General features: G+C 39.3%; 1 protein-coding gene and 1 long non-coding RNA gene across 11 annotated transcripts in view; one reads left to right on the plus strand and one right to left on the minus strand.

Moving 5' to 3' along the window:
* Positions 1–20476, minus strand: part of LOC108244314 (girdin) — a 55506-nt gene that overhangs the window by 32498 nt on the left and 2532 nt on the right. For all 9 annotated transcript variants that reach the window (XR_005232654.1, XR_001808922.3, XM_037973585.1 and 6 more), the window contains exons 3-4: positions 13647–13755; positions 1604–1673 (exon numbers count right to left, since the gene is read on the minus strand). Coding sequence is in view for 7 of the 9 variants with exons in the window: in XM_037973585.1 (XP_037829513.1) it covers positions 1604–1673; positions 13647–13755 (179 nt within the window). In the remaining 2 variants the exon portion in view is untranslated. The remainder of the gene's footprint in view (positions 1–1603; positions 1674–13646; positions 13756–20476) is intronic.
* Positions 62–19548, plus strand: LOC119616682. 2 transcript variants are annotated; one of them, XR_005232656.1, is made up of 3 exons: positions 62–401; positions 16723–16890; positions 18850–19548. It is a non-coding gene; the product is annotated as an uncharacterized LOC119616682 (long non-coding RNA). The 2 variants fall into 2 exon arrangements; XR_005232657.1 differs by lacking the exon at positions 62–401 and adding an exon at positions 8875–9075.

Raw genomic sequence — 20476 nt, forward strand, 5'->3', positions numbered from 1 at the left:
CCCAAATGGGAGCATAATAAAAGCCACATGGCCGATGACTTTCAGCTGGCAGCCACTGAGCTGCACTCCTCGTTCACCGCTGCTCCGACAGACCTGCTGACTGATTTTCTGACAAGATGGAGGGTAAAGGGTAATGAAGACCTTTAAGACGGCTGTTTGGTGCTTTCTGTCTGTTCCTGTCCCCCTAACAGATGCTTCAATGCACAGTTGTCTTCACTGGATCATTTTAGCTTTGTTTAAGGCTGCAAACGTAAAAGACCTATGACGTGCCTAATCTTCAGAACTTTACTGCTGGTAAATTGGCTGCGACATGTTCAAACAGAAGATATTTTGGAAAATTTGTTCAACGAGGGGCTCCTTTTGACTTCACAATGACTAGAAGCCCCTATGGGATTCAGCAGGTAAAGCTGTGAAAGGATGTCTAAAAGAAGGTGTGGATGATTAATGTGTACAAATGTGTCAGTAATATTTGCTGCCTGCGTTGTTCGTTTATTTACCTTTTGCGCTGGTGAGGGTGAATAAAACTTGTCAATTGAAAAGTGATGAAAACCTATATATAGCACCAATGGTTGTCGTGAAAGTGTGACAACACTAGCCGAGGGAGGACGTGGATTCAGAAACTGTTTAATCTGCCTAAAGAGACACAGAGATCTTTCATCGAGGTGTGTGAACTGAACCAGGAAACAATTCATTGTGAAGTTCTGATGACAAAGTGATGAACAGAGGCTATACACCTTTGTGTGGACTGCTAAACTTTTTTTTCTCCCATCCAAAAACAAACAATAACAACAACAACAACAACAACAACAACAACAAAAACACTTTTCAATAAAAGGCTTATCCTAATCTTCAACACTAACAGCTACAAGTTTAGTCTCCTCCGTGTTTTTATATTGGGGTATCATGTAGCATTTGAGGGTGCAGAGGTCAAGCTGTTCAAAAATGTTTTCGTGACACGAAAACACTTGACACTAGACCAAAGTTCCCCTAATGCCACTCAGAGATATCAAATAGCATGGCTGGGTTCAGCAGGTCACAGCTTTGCTGCGAAATGATTGAATGAATGTAACACTCGGGGTAACAGAGCTCCATAGATCTGCTCAGCGATAATGTCCCCGCAGTGACAAAGATTTACAAAAGTACGTCTTTAACTTTTACAAAAGCAGACTTAGCTGAGTGTTTGAAGCAGAACCATTAATCTGTCCAATTTCCATCAGCTCAACACTAAAATGAGACATTTTCAACTTTCTTTTATTTAGTTTTCATTACGTCTGCCATAAAGTCCAATTGTTAAAAGGCCAGAGTTCCGAATAATTACCTCATTATGGAGCTTATGGAGACAGAAAGTGGCTGTAAAATGAAACCTACAGCCAAAGAAGAGTTGCATAAAAACATCAAAGTAACAGACAGATAATTAAAGTAAGTCTTGCTGTGTTTTGATAGAGACAAAAGCTCTGCAGAAATGCGTGTGTCCTCTTTGTGAACTGCCAGAACGCTCATAGTCTGCGTCAGTCAGCCTGAGCATTGCCTTTGAGCATCCAAATAAAAACCTGCATAGCAGTAGTCAAAGTGCTGTTGTACTCTTCATGACACGGTCACTTACCAGAGAGAGGGTTTCGGCCCAGCACCAGAACATTGGGTAAGGGCATCATCACTAGCTGCTGGAGACTCTCCTGTGGCACAGAATGAGAGACAAATATGGTCAGGAAATAGGAAGATGGGCAGAAATTTAGTACTTGAAATTGACAAAACTAACCCAAACAAATGAATTAAATTGAACTTCATTCAAATTCTTCAGAGGTTTAATCATCAGGTGGATTTTGTTATATGTGCAGACAAAATAAAGCTCATCATCATCTTCTGAGGCCAACAAGGTCATCAAACACCTCTTAAACCATGTACACCAAGAAGGAAAACAAAACATGCACTCCTCGGGGCTCTGACAGCAGTCTAACATGATCTCCCATCAAATACAGTGAGAGTGCGTCTGACAGCGCTGGAGTTACCATTTTATTGTTCTGGCTGGGATTAAATGTTATTAAAAACCAAAAATATAGCAATCTCAAAATGTGCAGGACATATACCAACAAATATTTGTTGTATGTATTTTTACATAAAACAAAGAATTTCAGGGAACAGATACTACACTGTCTTCAACTCAGATCCCAAATCTTGGAACATTTATGTGGCTTACATTGCTGCTGTGAGTTATGCGTTCCATCCATTCAGGAAAACCAAAAAAAAACCAATGAGCTGCAGTTTTTAATGAATTCTGAGCTTGGCACTAATGAAGTATGGGCAGGATTTCAATCTTTACATAAATATTAAACCTATTCTTTTCTCATGAGTGTCTTGACTGAATAAAAATTGAGCAATGTCTAATATTTAACATGATGCCAACTCCATTTACAATAACACAAACAGCAGTTCAAAAATCTTTATAGTCCTGATCTTTAAAATACAAACTGACTCTGAATCAGAGCTATGTTAGTAGGCTAGACTACAACAGACTTTGTCCCTATAGAGAAATTTGGCTTGAACTATATATTGCCCGATCCATATCATTTAAATAATTAATGCACCCATACAGGACTATGTGAACAAACTACTTGAAATACAAAATAGGTACACTAAAAAGAAAAAAACATAACTAAAATATCCTAAATATTCAAATATGTTAAGAGTAAAGGCTGTGTTTTTAAGCAAAACGGACACAAAATTAAATTACTTTAACTCTTTCATGTTTTCTTTTATGAGAACAGCAGCTTCAACTCATCTGACCCAACAGTTCAGCTGCTGTGTGCAGGATAGAGCTGAGGTCATTACAAAAAGGCTTACATAAATGTGTTGTTTCTAGACATCTCCCTTATGCAGTAACCATCTGCCCTAAACATATTGCATTACCTCATCGTGGAGGTAAAAAGGAGATGGAAATCTGACATCACTCAGTGGTTTAATTCGGACAGAATTCAATTCTAGTTTAATTCAATTCCGTTCATTTACATAGCAGATCTCACAGGACACTGTAAATCAAGGCCATCCAATTCATGATTAAATTATCAGAACCAACAGTTTAATGGCTGTACAATATTAGAAAAACAAGCAACTTCAATATTGAAGAACATTGTTTTTTTTGGGTTTTTTGCCAAGTAGATTTGAAACTGTGTTATACAGGAACAGGGAATAAGTTTTGGCTTTTGGTGCAAATTTGGTGCAACTGTTGAATATTTCAATAACAACAGTTTCAATTAAGCCACATTTTCCTCACTCATTCAGTCATCACAGCGCTCACAACACTTGTGTGTTTTGCATCTCAGCCCCTTTATCCGGTTGTTGATATTAGGGACAGTAAGACTCCATCGAATAGTTTGCATACATTTCCTCTCACCATTTAAGTTGTAGTTTTGATAAAATGTCAAATTTGTCATCTTTCATTTAGGCATCTTTTCTTTAAAATAACATCCTACTTTTTGCATAAAAATTAGTAAAAAAAAGAGTAATTCTAAGCTTGGTGTAAACTTGAACTGCATGTTATGAACAGACCAGTTTAAAAAGGAATATACTGAAGCCAGGTGTAATGATAACAGTCAGAGACAGACAAGAAGTTGCAACAAGACAGATCTCACACTACTGTATTAAAACGTGTTATTTTACTAGACTTTTTTTAAGTATCTCCTGAATTCATAAGCCAATGTGACACAATGGGTGATCCACTATTAAAACAAATTTACAAGCTTCACGGCAAACTCAAACACTCAAACACAAAGAAGCTTCTGTGACCTGAAGTAAAGGTCAGAGATTGAATCACAGAAAATGTCCTTATTAGGTCAGGAGGACGGTTGCCATGGTTTCCTCTCAGCAAAGATAAGAACATTGACCCCATTTATTCTGACACGGGTGAATGCATGAAGCAGTTTGTTTAAACAGTCTCCCAACGTCAAATAATAAAATTACAAATATTTTAACCCAAATTAATGTTTAGGATTTACGTTGTATATTATATTCATGAACATTGAAGAAATATGATTGTGACAAGAAAAAGGTCACAGTTCTGATGATTAAAAGTTAAATTGACAATAGGGATAACGAACATCAGCCAGTTCCAGGGTGCAATAACCAAACAGCCATCAAGTGTGAAAACTGAGACAGATCGACTCAACAAGCGTTAGACAGAATAATCACCATGCACAGCCAGCTACAGTTGGTGTCTGACAGAGAGACATTTGGTGTGACTGACAGCCAACTGACCGTGAAGTCATGACAGCTTCTAGGGGAAAAAGGAGAAGGAAGAACAAAAAAAAAAAACCCAGAAAGAAAATTGCCTCCCAAAAGTAAACTATCAAGCCACTTTCCCGCTTGCTTCAATTCCCAACGAGAGAAGATGGAGGCATTTGGTTTATCAATAAAATATGTCTATGGTCCCAATTTACAGCACAAATACCCACCTCCCTTTCACGCTCACACCTGTCTCCTTCAATGGCAGCAAGTATTTGCAGAGAGCGAACACGAGGATGGCTGTGCTTTCTGTCATCAATCAAATATACATAATTACCACACATCTGATAACCAAGAGCCCACACTGCATGGATCTTTGTTACAGAATGAGAAATCTTTTACTAATGCAATTACCGGACAACCTTGCAAAAAAAAGGTTTAGCATCAGATCTCTTTCAAATTGATCATTTGGAAATGGAAGCGTTTCAACAGTTTTTTCTCAATAACAGTTAAAACCACTAATGAGTAAATGCTCGTCACCATGCAGTCATGAGCTTACTGGTAATACACCGATTCTATTCAGAGTCAGTTTTCCTTCCTTTCTTTTACTTCCCTACTCGAGAGTCCATTCAGCTGCACTTGTTAGTCTGATCTGCTGACATATTCGCACGAAGAAATGAGACATTAAAAGCTCTGATCGCTCTGTAATCTTTAAAGAAAATGTCCTAAATGCAATTTTTTAAGCCTTAAAAAAGCAAACGATGACAGCACAGATTTAATGCATACTTAGTGGTTGATTAATGTTCAGTGTTAACACCTATGAATTTTTTTTCTGGTAAATGGTTTAGGCTGGTGAGGAATGTGGGTAAAAACATGCGCTGAGGATCAGTCAGAGACTAATAACCAATACAGATGCCGGATTAGCTCGCAATGGCTTAGCGGTCATACATAAAACATGATGGACACACCAGAAATGGCACTAGCCACCATCAAACTGAGCACATCATGACAATGTGTGACAAATACAGGAAGGAATGCATGTGAACGCACACGTCAAGCTTTTAAACAGAAAGCTTTCCCTCATCCGCTGATGCTGCGGCTGCAGAAATGTCTTTGGTTCAGTCAATATATCAATCTCTCCGATGTTCTATCCTAATCATGCCCATTACTCACAAGGGGAATGTGGAACAGCCAATACTCAGACAGACAAGTGGTATGCAACGAAGAGAAATAGACAAAAGAACGTAGAACAAAAATAGACAAGGGGAAAAATATGCAGTGTGGATTCCCTCACTTCTCACTCCAGACGTGCAGGACTGATCCGCTGTCTCCACCTCCTTCCACAGCTTTCCATTCACCCCCATCCCCCTATCCTGACACGACGTTGCTGTATTATTGATTCCAGCAGGATTCAAGGTTTTTCAACACTGGCTCCTCTTCCATCCCACAGAGATGTTTAGACAGACTGATTAAATGAAGTGCGGGTTAATGGGCTTGTTCACTACTGTTTTTCCATTAAGCCAACCAAGCAGGATAGATTTTATTCACTCAAATTGTGTTTATGTACACAAACTGTGCAACACAACTGTGCATCGTGGGAGCATAACATCTTCTTCAGGTCAGCGCTGTACGTCTGTTGATCCACTTTAAACTCATATTGATCTGTGTTATTACCTATTCATCCTGCTAAGGCATTTCCTAAAGTAAGCTGTTTCACAAGCATCCTCTCTCTAAAACAAAAGGAAAATTCAGACACTATACTTAAAAGAAAATCATGAGCTGCACAACACCTACATGATTCTGAGCTTTGAAGCTGGCTCTTTTGAGTGAATGGTTTCCCATCAGTCTAGTTGATGATGTTCAAGCACTCAGACACAAAACGCTGTAAACATAATAAAAGTTTGAATTATTGTTACAGTAGGCAGGCATGTAAAGTATGTGCACGTGTTTTTGTTGAAAAGCCGGTGGAAAAGTTACAAGGCCGCTGTGTTTGAGTCGCACGGGATCGTGTTTTGTTAAAACACCACCTTAAAACGCCTTTTCCATCCCTCCACCCAAGCACAAGTTCCGCTACCGGCAAAGCATTAACAGGGGACTAATTGTACTGCGACTGAGCGTGCGCGTTTGTGCACATGCAGCCTGAACCCTGAAAGCCTGAATCACACCCATTCTGCAGACATGGAGAGTTACCATGGAAATGGGGAGATGGGTTTATTCTCCCCCAATGCACATGATACAGTAAATGTTCACACACACACAAGCTCTCCTGCCCTCTGCAGACATATCTCCTGCTGAAAACACTGCAGAGATTAAGAGCTCACAAAGGTTATTTCACACCAGCAATGGGAAGGAGCACGCTTCTGCTTTTTTTTTATCTAAACACACATATTCAAACACAAAGGGAAAGCACACCTAACACTAAGAACGCCCATTACATCCCCCATGAACGGAATCAATGCAAACAGTGCCGTTCCTGCTGTTGAGCACTGGAAAAGAGCAACAAGAACACAAAAGGGGATTGCGCAGTGCAGTTCAGAGAGAAAAGCAGCATCACTTCAGCTGCTTACAGGAAACACTACTACCCCACAATAATGTGTGAGTCTATTATATAGGTAAATGCAACCAAAGCGGAGTTTATATAGAAATAGTAACTCTACTTGATTGTCAAAACAGTAAAACTGACAAAGAAAAAACTCAAAACAATACGAAACTTTCAAAGTTTGATAAGGAACAAACCAGTTTCAGCAAAAATTCTTGTGATAGGACTCAGAAATCAATGCTCAGTTAAGTTAAACTGGCTAATCTTCACACTGAACAGTTAAATTAGACTTTACCAAAACAACAAAAAGAAATATTTGTTCTTGGCAATAAAACTCCTAAAAAAAGAACAGCTGACGGGGTCTGCTACCAGACAGATGGACAGATGATCTTTTACATGAAGGAGGAGGAACAGGCCATTAGTATCTTGTTTCTTTTCTTTTTTTTTTCCTGTTATCTATCAGCTAGAGTGCGTTTTACAAGCGAGCCCTGAGGCAGAATGAGTGAACTGGTGGGTCTCACTGCTCGCCTTGAAGATAGTGGCAGGTGGGCAGGGGAAGCCCGATCTCTCCAACCTCACCCCATCACCCCAGGGCGCCGTTTCACACTGGCTGGAAAAGTTCATATAATCACAGACTATTTAAGTCACAGCAGTTACTGCAGTCTTTAATGAAGCTGGATAATTTGTGTTGGACATTTTTACAATAAAAAAAAAAAAAAAAAGCCTGTGGACATATGGCTTTTGACTGCAATGGGAAAGTGCTCAACGGGCATTCAATCCAGAGTCAAATGTCTCCGCTGTGGATTTTATGCGGCCCGACAAACAATCAGTTTCAGTTGCTGTGTTACGCTCAGAACTGTGAACAAAGCTCAAGTTTTTTTTTGTTTTTTTTACAGAAACAGACTGACCAATTGAAGTTTCACATGGAGGTTCTCAAGGGAAAAAGTAATAACTCTGGGACAAAAAGCATTTTGATTGATTTTACCTGTCTGCAAAAAAAGCTGGCAGCTCATTTCCAAACCGACTGTTTGGGACTGACTTCTACAGTCCAGCCAAAAATAATAAACCAGCCTAATCACATCAATAAGTCATGGTTTATATTAAAAAAAAGGGGTCCAAAACAGCCTGCAGGTTGCTGTGTGTACCATTCGTTTATGTTGCCATCACCGAGCTGCCTCCTGGGAGGCTGTTGTAGTTATTGGATGTAATATTGCTGACAGAGAACTGAAGGTCAACACATATTACTAGACTGAACAGATTTCATCAACTTGCTTTTAGCTGGTGTTCCTGGCTTCAATGAAATGGTTTTGGTGTAAAAACTGCCAAGTTGCGGCAAAAAGGAAACCACAAAAGCACAAGAAAGGGTTTCACATGCTGACCAAGAATACATACAATTCATACGCCCATTTGACTTAAATTGTTTCTTTAGCTCCTTCATGTTACAGACACTATTGTTTAATCATTTTAGAATTTATTACTGCTTTAAATTATCTTGTATGTAGTTTTCTGTTTGTTTTGTTTGATCTGGTGTAAAGCACTTTGAGTTTGTGTGCACCGCTGCATGAAAGGTGCTTTACTCTGTTGATTTTAATCTTACCTTCAAAATATTATAATTCAACAAACTTTTGTCTCCAAACTCCCCAACGCCCTGGTTTATTATTCAATGATCAAAAAAGAAGAACCCAGCTTTGAGTTTCCTCTTATTACTCTGACAACACCTGCAAATAGCTCCATACCAACATATAGGAACCTGCATCATTACTGCCACTAATTCTGCTTCCAGGCACACGTATTATAAAAACACACAAAGTGCATTCGGACAAGTACAGTGAGCATGTTTACAATCGTGCTCAGTTCCCAGTGATTACGACCAAGATTACTTCTTTAAATGAGTCCTAAATCTTTGGTTTTTTTGCTTGACCCGAGTACAGACAGAACAAAAGAAATGAGTCAGATCAATCTGATTCACTGCTCAAGTGAATAATATTCCCCGAAGTGATGACTATTTACTACCTGTTCAATTCTTTAAAATAAAAATCTAGCTATAGAACGCTGACATCATTGACAGGATATTCAGACGAGGAAGCTTGTGACTATGACAAAACACATTTAGCCTGCAGCTTCCAGCTTATGCCCCAGTAAGCCAGTTTCACCATGACCGACTCTGAAAAGCAGTGAGACAAGGAGTCCAGTGAGGAACTTCAGACTTCAGCCACACTTGTGGTCATTAATGCATATAAATAATCCTGTGTCAACAGTACTGTAACCCACTTACAGAGATTTTTTATTTCTTTTTTTCTTTTTGGTCATCTTGTCAACAGGTAAGCAAGCTGAAGAACATTTGGACACTGTGTAAAATGAGTTACCAAGTGGGGTAAAGGGTTGTTATAATGTCACCAGCTAAACAAGTATGTTCACTCAGTCCATCAGTTGTTTTCTGAGCAATAATTTATAAGAGCAGAGAATAAATGTGAGAAAAAAGGGGTTAAACACAAAAACAGCAAAACCTTTGTGTACTTACAGTGAGGAAAAACTGTTTTCTTTGAATGCAAACTAGCCAGAAAAGAGAACTAATGCAAGACATCAAGTAGGTCTCAAAAGCTGTAGTGCAAATACTCAGACTGAATAAATACCCATGCAGGGCTTCAGGGCCAGACATATTCTACATGAAAGGGAGTCTGTTACTGGTTACTGGTTTACCAGCCAAAATAGAGCTCCCAGCATTTATACCCCACCTTAAACCAAGGAGATGGGAATGAAGACAGAACTGCTTTTATTTTCAAAACATTTAAAGCTTTAAGCTTTGACAAAATTAATTGTCTAACAGATAAAGTAAACTGTATGAGACTAACAGTTTACAATTTACACAGCCAAAAACTTCACTTGCTAGTTTGAAGGATTAATTTTGACCTCAAATGACATCATTTGTTTTTTGATTGCGATTTCCCTAACCCATAGCAAGAACTAAGAAAAACGAGTTGAAGCCTAAGGATTTGAGTTCATTTGGCTCAAACCAAAGCCGCCAAATTAAAAAGAGGCCTAACATATATTTGGAATAAACCCACTAAAGCCATGAAGCTTTCAGTGAACTCTCCTGACTAAAAACAGAAAACATCCTGCTTCACAACAACACAATAGTCACCAGCATGCAACTATATCCTTATCTTGACAAAAATGCAATTAAAAACACTGTGCCTGATTTTTTTTTGATTTTTTTTTTCCCCCTTCACATTAAAAATTCATTTTTAATTTCACAGACACACAGCTCACGATTGCTCAGCCTTGATTCATTTACCAGATTCTAAACCCAAAGACTGAAGCCTGTCTAGACACAGACCTCCTCCTACACAGTTTTCTTTACCAGAACAATAACAGTCTTGAACAGACACACAAAAATGACAAATGATGTGGACACAGACTCAGAGAGCTCATTCTGTGAAATGAAAAACCATCATTATTACATCTCTTGTCACCCCGTCCTCTCATAGTTTTTGCACACGAGCTCCTAGAATTACACATCATAGAGTCAAGGGGTGAGAGGTGGGGGAGGAGAAGGACAGAGGAAAGTCCCGAGGAAGGTTCTCAACTGTCTGCCTTTAAGGGTTCAACAAGCTTAATGAATTAGTTTTCCTCTTGACACCAGAAGATCCTTAGGGACTTAGCCGGGATTCCAATTTAATAAACTCCCTTCAGTGTTCCTCTGAGGTACAAAATGTAAAGCTTTTACAGAAAAGAAAACCCCATCTGAATCATATCGCAGGGGTGTTTACAAAGCACTGCCGAAATGACCTGGAGCTAGAGTTGCTTAATTGCTTTGCGTTATCATCATGCCTCGATGCAAAACCTGAACATCTCAGCAATATTCATACCTTGAGTGACATTTTATCAATCTGATCCAAGAGCACAGCAAATTACTTCAATGTTTAACAACTAATAAATCAAATTATTGGATCACCGGTAGTAATCAAACATACGAGGCTCAGACTGGCCCGCTGCACTCCTTCAGTGTATGTTTTAACCAAACATAGTCAATTACATCTATCCAGGATCTTTCCATTGGTCGGTTAAGTCTCTAAAAGGCCATCATGGGGGAAGCCGAACACGCATTCAGGGATTTAAAACACGTAGGTGGTCTTTGTTAGGCTGGGTCTGCAGACACAAGTGGCTGAACAATGGTGCGACTAAAAGGTCAACAGGGCGACGCATGGACAAACTGGGAGGATTAATCAAACGTCACAGATGAACAAGAGTTTCATTGTTGGCTCATGATGTCCACCTAAATCTGAGACCAGGCACATTACACAGCAGAATGGTCCCAGAGCAGCACCCGCTTAGCAACATTATGTTTGGAATTTGTAATGAAGCTGTCATTTAAAAATACGAACATGGACAGAATTAGCCCAATCATCCATAAATTTGACTAATCATCTCAATAAAAAATATACACTTCGTAGATGAGAAACTGCCCTAAATTGGTACCTGCAGAAATGTGCACTGAAGACTATGGCCACATAACTAAACTACAGCAAAACAGTTGCAATAGTTTAAAATTTGTATGAACAAAGGTGTTTATTAATGCAAAATGTATAAATAAGAAAGGTATGTACAAATAACGCCTCCTCAAAGATGGATCAAAAATTTGCTGCAACAAGCCCCAATCCATGACACACAAAAAAAGTTGAGCATATCACAAAGATGCCCCTGGTTAATGTCCTTAACCTTTCCTTGTCATCTCCTCATCCTCTGACTTTGTCAGTCACCGTTTAATCTTATTGTAGCCACTGATAGGAGTTAAGTCTGCCCAACTTCTGAAGCAGCCTTGTGGAGCTTTTGGAGGCTTATAACATCAAAGGCTGAACAATGGGGAGACTGTTTAAATAAGATGACCCAGGAGTGATTAACAGGAAGGCCAGAATCAAACAGCCACAACTAATCTGTGACGCTCTTCAACTGACTCCTTGGGCAAAACTAAAGCTTCAAAACAGAAAAAAACAGAAGCTTGAAGGAACAATTCAGGTTAATTGTATCAATTTAATAAAAGAAAAAGGCTCAAATCTGAAAAGATTAGACAAGACTATACAAGTAGTTCCCATATTTGTCTGTTTTGTATTTAAATTCTTTTTTAAACAGACACAGCCTTGTGAGTACAGACCTCAAGTTTGGAAAACTTGTGTTCATCAGATCTACTGCTTAGCTTTGATAACATCTCTAACTTTTCTGCAGTGTTGCAACAGTATGCTGGGTCACACTCTACTTCTCATTATCATAAACACAGCTGTCAAACGGTTTCAGCAAGGCAGTGAATCATATTTAATCTGGATTGCATCAATTTACTTGGATGGTAACTTTCACAGTGAAAAGCTGCACAAAGTAAGAAACAGGAACTGCTTTTAGGCAAGGAAGTATGAGGGCAGAAAAATGTAAACAAGACCAAAGGCATGCACAATATGCTGTGATTTTTTTTTTTCATATGGTATGAAATGAGATGATTGCGTGGGATACCACAAATGATCCAACAACTGGGAGCGTCGGTGTCAAGCCCCAGATAACTTTGGTTTTGCAGAAACCCACCATTTAACATCACTCTCCTGATACCATCTGCAAGAAATGATGGCAATATCAGGCTGTGGCAATGTTCTTCTGCTGCAAATATTGGAAAAGTTTGACCAATCATCAGCTAAAACTTTACAGCGAGTAAAAGCTTATATTTAAACAGGGCAAAAACCTGTGCATATTGCCAAGAAAACACAAGAGTGGCCTCAGAGCTAGAAATCTACCTCTGGTTAAATCAAAACCTGGTTGTGGATTGACACTCTCCATCCAGTTTAGTTTAAACTGCTTATTTTAACCAAGACAGCAAAAATAAACGCGCAAAAGAAAGGTGAGCCAAAACCACTATGAAGAGCATAAAATCTCTTTGTGGAAACAGTTTGGAGAAATCAAATAGCAAAGAAAAAAAAAAAGATAAAAAACCATGTTCAAATGTTATCACAGTGTTACCACTGCACTTATGATCCGATCACCAAAACAGCTTGAAATGCTCCAAATAATAAGTGTGAACCTCAATTAGTTATAACTAATCATCTATATCTTGTTTTAATTTTTCTGGTCTACTTTATTTAAGACCATCTGACGAATGGAAAGTTGCAATCATTTCCTTCTGGGTGATTAAACCTTGTGATAAAAGAAACCAGCATCTTTTAAAACTTGTTCAGATAGTGCTACACAGAGAAGAAAGATGGAAAATGAGATAAAAAAAACTTCACTACATATGACTATGTATGCACGCATCACCTTCACCTCTTCAGCAAAGCTCAGTCTGGTCTTTTAGAAAATAAATTACTGCAGTGATATTCTAGCTGAAGTAATTCTCAAATCCAATAACATTATACAAGGAGGAAATGTGCACAAACAGATTGGAAATTAACAAAAAATGACTACCAGGCTTTCAGTTTAAGCAGGAGACACATTACCACATCAGTGTGTCTTACATTCCTGACGTCTCTTTGGATTTATTGAGCCTGGATGAGGCTCATGATACCACATCACACACATCCACATCTGCAAATACATCTCCGTTTATACAGCCGAGCCTTTAAGGAGAACGTGTCTGTGTGGACATATTAAATTATGTGTTTAGGCACGTGAAAGCCTAAATGGGACTGTTGTCTGATTTGTATGTTCCCACTGTAATCTGAATGGTTTAAAAACCATCACTTCATTATAGACCACACAAGCACAGGAATCAAACATTGCTGGAAGGTTAACTGATATGATTTTTGACCTACACTAGCAAATTCACAGATTGCACAGGAAAAAATATGCAATAATTTCAAACTTCAGCTCAACAAAAACGCCATTAACTTGTCAAAAAGAAGAAAAAAATTCTTACCTGGTAGTAGTCTTTAATCTGTCGGATCAGAATAGAAAGGTTCTGAATGCGAAGTGTGGGGTCATTGTTCACTTTCTTGTTGGCCCTCTGCACAGTGGCTTTAGGATTTCTGCAGCGAAAACAGAGTGCTCTTACAAACTGTACCAAAATAAAACATCAGTAAAAGACAAATGCATATTAAATATTTGTTTTACTAGTGTGTCACTGGAAACGTTGGCAACTAATTGAAGAATGTGGTTCTTTTTTTTAATGGTCAGACACTTGAAAAGACAAAAGTGCCACCAATTCCTTCTGCTGGCTCCACTCTTTCAGACTGAAGACTACAAATTAAATGTAATGTTAACTGATTTAAAATTCTAAGTAAGTTTTCAAATGTTTAGGTAGCACTGAGGCAGAGTATGTCAGGAATTATTCGACGTATAGGCAAGACTCAAAATTCTTCTCATTTTTCTGAAACAAATCTTTGTTTGGACAAACAAACTTCACTGTATTTCAGCCATTTCTATCCTACATGTGATATACCATAAACACATTTGCAGAAAATGACATAAAAATACCTTCTGATAGAAAGTTAATTATCTCAGGCAACTTGTCAGGCATAATCAGTAATGCCTGCATAATATTTTTTGTTGAACTTCTTACAAAATGATCAAGAATTATATATATAAAAAACTTAAACAATTCAAATGCAAAATAAAAGGTTTGTCTAATTTTAAACAGATTTTACAGAACTAAAACAGACCATCCCTTTCACTTCTCACACAAACAAGCATCTTTATTTGCAGTTTGTTCTAAGACACTAACACCGTATTTTGACAATTTATCGTTCTTCGGTGTTCATGTTCGGAGAACACAGAATAGTAATATTCCTCCCATTCTCCCAAACATAGAGAGGGCTCTACAAATAATTTGACATTTGCTGTGCGACTTTCAAGAAAAAAAAAAAAAAAACTCTTGTGATCCATATCTGTAGAGCTGCATATCAACAAGATTAAAGAGGTGGTGTTATTTTAATAATAGAAACTTCAAGCTATATTAAATAAAAACATCCAATGACCTATTTATGAGGGTCAATAACCAGGACTCTCCTCCACCCTGAACAGGAGGACGACTCTGTTTGTAAAAGCATGCATCAGTGCAGCAGCAGCATACGTGAAGTCATGCATGTGTGTGAACTGCATCTGAAATGTGGATTAACCATAAAACTAAAAACACTGCTGTCATCAATTTATGTTCAGTAGCATAATCCTGAATTCTTAATATAATACACCGCAAACGCTATTATGGTAAAAGAAGAGAATAGCTGGTTTTCAATGAAAAGGCCTTTTTTTTCTAAGTCAACTGGCTGCATTGTGGGTGTGTTAATTAGTCTTTGGTCAGCTTCCACACTAACACACACAGACACACATTTATGCTAATCAGGAGGACACAGGGCTCTTTTAATACTGGTCTAAATGAACAGTCATGTGACCTTCTCCATCTCCCCCTCCCCATACGCACAGCTCCTTTCGAAGCCCGTTGTGAGGGTCTATTTAACCCATTAATTAAAAGCACAGCGGAGGCTGTAATCCTATCAGGATGAGCAGGGTAATGTGGTGTGTGAGGTATGCGAGAATAGAAAAATAGCAGATTTTCTTTTCCATTTGTGCGTTCCATCATCATCGCTGTTGGCTGAGAACATGGCGGCCGCAGACAACAGTCTCCGACGTCACAGAAAACAGACAGGGCAGTCTGACACCCTGTGGCTCAGCAGGCAGATAAATACAAGAACTTTAAACAATAACAGCTGTAAAAGATAACGCTTATTACCTCCCCCCTCCTTGATCCTGCTGATACAGTAAACTTTAAATACACAATAAGATTAAGGATAGACAGTCAAAGCCTGCTCAAGAGGTAGCAAGGCAGACAACTAGTCGGCAAGACGGCCAGACGGCCAGTCAATAATCCAGTCCATCGGTGCTGTCGATTGGCACTGCAGCCTTAGAGCCTGGGGGCCACTGGGCTTCCTCCTCCTGTCTCCTGCCTTTGATTGGCTGCGTGGGTTATGGGGTAGTGTTAACCTATATATGACAGGCTAAATTACACTCAGCTTGGGCAGTCAGGCACATACCCATGCACGGCCACAGAAAGCAGCTTGAATGCACACAAACACAAAGAAAAAACTCCAGGCAGCACTCGGCCACGTGTTGGAGGCAGAGATTATAAGCCATGCTGTCCAAACACAGCGGGTCAGTGTGTGTTCTTGGACCTCCGAGTACGAGCAATTCTCAGCAGCCGTGCTCAGATTAGCAGTTCAGTTCGGGATAACTTCAATTCAGGTTAAATCCAGCCTAACAAATTCCACCTGACAGAAAAGCATCCATTCGCAGCACACTGAAATGTGCAATCATTGAAATAAATGAATAAAGTTTTTTTCTTTGAATTATCTTAAAATAAATGCAAACCCCAATGTCTCTTATTAGCTAAATCCTCATAAGCAAATAAGCCTGAGAAAATGTCCAGGTAAAGACAGTAGGACTAAAAAAAATGTAATCAGTGCAGAGGTGGTCAATAACAGAGCTGTGTAATACTGGAGAAAAAAAAACATATTGTGATATTGTTGAATACTGTGGTGCGATAAGAATCCTCACTCCTCTCTTTCTGTGATGACACAGCTCAACACATTTCAGCATTTCGCTGAATCATATCACATCACATCATATCATCTCATCTGAACTGTGGGTGGGCATCAAGGGCAGTAAGGATGCTTTGAATTGGCCAAATATATGAATACATGACACTTAGAAAATCATAGCCTATGGTTTATTGCAGTCCAAGTTGTGTGAATGTCAACATAGCCTCACACATGCTGCAGTTAAACCACGTAATCATGCCCACATCAAGACAATCCTGTCTGCTGCGGAAAATGAAGCAGAGAAGACTCACGCTGGTCAGAACTGTACTGTGACATGTTATAAAATAACCCTAAAACAGACAGATGCAGGTCTGAGCAGTGGCGTTTTTGGTTCCCATCGCCTCATTTCCTTGTTCTAGCTTTTTCCCTGTGCATCACCTCTCTCCTGTCTTTGTCTTTCAGTTGCCATGGGGCCTCTTCCCATTCCTGTCCTCCGCCGCTTTATCCATAGGAGCTGCAGCTGAACTCATTCCTGCCAAGCTGGGTGGAATCCGACGCAGTATGACCGCAATTCAACTCGTTAATTTAGTATCTCAAATAACACAAAAAACAGCATCATAATCTGAAGAGGTCAGTCTGGCACTTTGATTTCTTTAGTACAGTATCATAATCTGTAACCTTGAGTTCCTTTGTAGAACCTGAACATTTTACCTGGTTAATTATTATTTGTGCTCTGCTGGTAATTCTCAATGTTAAGCTGCAGTTAATGGAACTCTGTAATTCCTGCTGATGTTTCACAGCAAATGTCTTTGAGGGAACAGAGGGGATTATTACCCCCCTAGGCTGTTGAAAGGCCAGAAACAGATGGACAAAGCCTTGAGTTTGCATGAGCTGCAAAAAAGCTGAACCAGCAAATGAACAATGGGAGCAGACCAAACAGAAACCTGACATGGAAAAATAAATTACCACACAAATATGAATCCATCCAAACACACGATCATCAACTGTGATCTGCTGCAATTAATTCAAAAGAAAATTCAGCATGGCTGAAATTCCTATTTGTCCATGCCCAGCAGTGCAAAGTCAGAGTACATTTGTTGCTGCAATTTAAATATGTCCTTGGATATGAGGTTTAAACTGTCTCATTTTAAAAGCAATTTTGTAAAAATAAAAAATAAAACATTTGCTCTCCCACTGTCACAGCTGCAGTTTCCTGCCAGACGTGACACATATCCTCCTGCAACTTAAACATAGAGAGCCCAGCAAGACACAAAGATGATTACGAAGGGCTCCAAGATTAATGTCTATATTCACACTGATGTACATGCACAGACCCCTCCACCACCACCTCCCCCTTCAGTGCAGACAGAAGCAGTCAGACAGACACCCCAGCAGCACATCTACCCGCCTCCCTTCTCCAGTTCAGCGGGAATCTGAACTATGTCTGTTGTTTGTAGCCCCAGAGAAGACCAACAAAGGCTTAACGTGCTGCTCGAGATAAAACAAAAGCAGAAAGGAGGCGAGGAGACACATAAACCAAAAAAAGAAAAAGAGTTGATGAGGGCACAAGAGGATGGAAGAAAAGCTTAGATATATCTGAGAGGTTAGGAATAAAAAAGAAAAAACGGGGAAAGAGGACAAAACAGTGGATCAAATCACAAGGAACAGCTAAAATTTAATAAACCTGATGATTATTGTTTTCACTAACAGTTGTTTATATGTTTAACATTTCATAATCCAAAAAAATGAAAAGGGTACTTATATTTTAAATGGCTTGATTTGGTATTTGTCACCTTTGCTTATATAAAACTAAATATCTTCAAGTAATATCTTTCTTCCAGTAAATTAAGTTGTTGTAACTCTGGTCAAATCAAATGTATAACAAAAATGAGAAATCTAGTAAAGGAAGAAATATAATTCAAACAAAATTTGTGCAGGATATCTTCAATATTCTTTAATTGTTTCCACACATTTATTTAAGACTGGCATTTGAAGTATTTTTTATGAATATGTAGGTCTTCCTATGAGATGATCTAATACATATTTAGCTGTTTGAAGAACAATACAATCAGTAACAGTTTGAATCATTTGATATACAACCCTGTCAGATACATATATATTTCTTCTAGAACACCAAAGGCATATAAGCATAATAAGGTATGGAGCCAAAAAATGACCACAAAATCGAGTACAAGAGGTACAGCTCAGAGAAAATTAGATTCCTGAATCTGTAGTCAGCTCCAGCTGATTCATATTTACTGCCTCACTGGTTTAACTACAGGGGGAAATAGATGCGGATGAAAATGCTGATCTGTTATGGTGACAATCTCAGCTCTGCAAAAAAACATTTAGGCAGATATACAGACAGGCATGGGTCTGTCTGAATAGTCAGGCCAACAGAAACACTGACCTAAAGGAAGTGAGCAACCATACGTGTTTCATAATCCACAGAGGTTTTGAAGCCCCACACGTTTTTGGCGAAAACAAAGACTTTTGGACCAATTTTTGCAGATGCAAGTCCTAAAATGAAAATTGTTCCACAGAACGTGGCAAATGAACTTTCTATTCTTTTCCCCATCTACTCAATAGCTCCCAAGAGCCTGCAGAGGAGGGTCTGAACGGTTGACCGAACGCCCCGACGAGGCAGCACACGTCTATGGAACTGGCAAGGAATCAGAGACTTCAACTGGACCGCTGTCCCTGTGACAACATTTAATTGGCACCATCTTGCTGAACGGGAAAGCTAATTGGTTTGACAGCAGTAGGAAGGCCATCTAATTGGCTCGATAATGTCAGTCACACGAGGGCACGGGCAGGGGGGGGCATGGTGCCATCTGGGTGTCTGTCAGCAAACCGTTAGATAATCCCGGGGTCTCTCCTCTGCCGTCCTGACGGCAACCGTTTCCCAGACGGCCTCTAACTGACGAGACATTCACACAACAAGTCGTATCACAGATAAAATTATGTTAAGGTTAAGTTTATCCTAAACATTGCATTATAAATTAAAAAGTTTTCGGCTTTAACAACTGGATCGGTCTACCAACTTGCACTGTAATGTGTTGTAGGCTGCAAGAGCAGAGGATGTGAGGAGGAAAACAAGAACGTGAGAAAATAAATGTGCTTTAAGGAAATTGACAATAGAACAAACATGGTTCCTGTTAATTGTCAACTATAGTTCTTAAAAATATGGAGGGGAAATTACCTGTAGCTTCTACGCTACTTTAATTCAAAGAAATTGGCGACATTTCTTTTTCTTAGATTTTTTTTAACTACCTCAGAACAAGAAAAAAAAATTATTATGCATCTTGGGCAGCTGCAAAGTTGAGATGCGTGAGCTCGGGGTATTTCTGTCTCCTGAGCCCACTGGTGTTTGGGCACGTTGCTCATAAAGTGAGGAAGCAGACAAAGAAGTTTCGCCAACACAAGATCTGTCCAATACTGTAGCCCTTTGTGTGGGAGGGCGGCTGGGCAAGACGACTACCAACAGCTGCCTCAGTCCAAAACCAAATGCACACAAAAAAAAAAAAAAAAAAAAAAAATCCACAGATACACTTACTCCCACACAGAAGCCTTGCAGAAAACCCAAGCACACAAACACACAGCGCTGGCTGGTTTTCCCTGACATCCTGTCAGGCAATCCCTGAGCCAGCCACAGTTCATTTCAGTTCATCTCTGGCTGTTTTCTTCTGGAGACCAAAACCAGCCACAGAAAAATGTAAAAAAAAATGTCTCACAGCATTTATTTACAGACAGAAATCCAACTGAGAACCTGAGTCACACATCTTCATCTTAAAATTTAGAGCTAAGGAGCTCATTTAATCCAACAAACTCCCACCTAAACATGTTTGTCTGCCTTTACGTGTCTGCCTTGAAATGTCAAAAGGTCATTACCCTTTAGACATTTTACATTTTCTGTCCTGTTTCCTCCTCTAACGCTCACCCCCCTCCATATCCTTCCGGTTGCTTACCCAATATTTAGTCCCATGAGGGGAAAAAATGTCCATCTGAACCTAAAAGCAGCTTTCCCAAACATGTTTCTGTTTTGAAACCAATGAGCGAGTAGGGCTGGGGCAGCTTGGCGGATGAAACGAGCAAGAGTAGAGAGTGAGATAGGAGAGGACGTCTAAACTTGAAGCAGCTTAGAAGACCGACAGCCAGAGCAGCAGGAGGTGGAGGTCAGTGGAAACAAGATGCCGTCAAGAGACAGGAAACATTA

Source organism: Kryptolebias marmoratus, linkage group LG22 (genome assembly GCF_001649575.2).
Source record: "Kryptolebias marmoratus isolate JLee-2015 linkage group LG22, ASM164957v2, whole genome shotgun sequence".
Taxonomy (NCBI): Eukaryota; Metazoa; Chordata; class Actinopteri; order Cyprinodontiformes; family Rivulidae; genus Kryptolebias; species Kryptolebias marmoratus.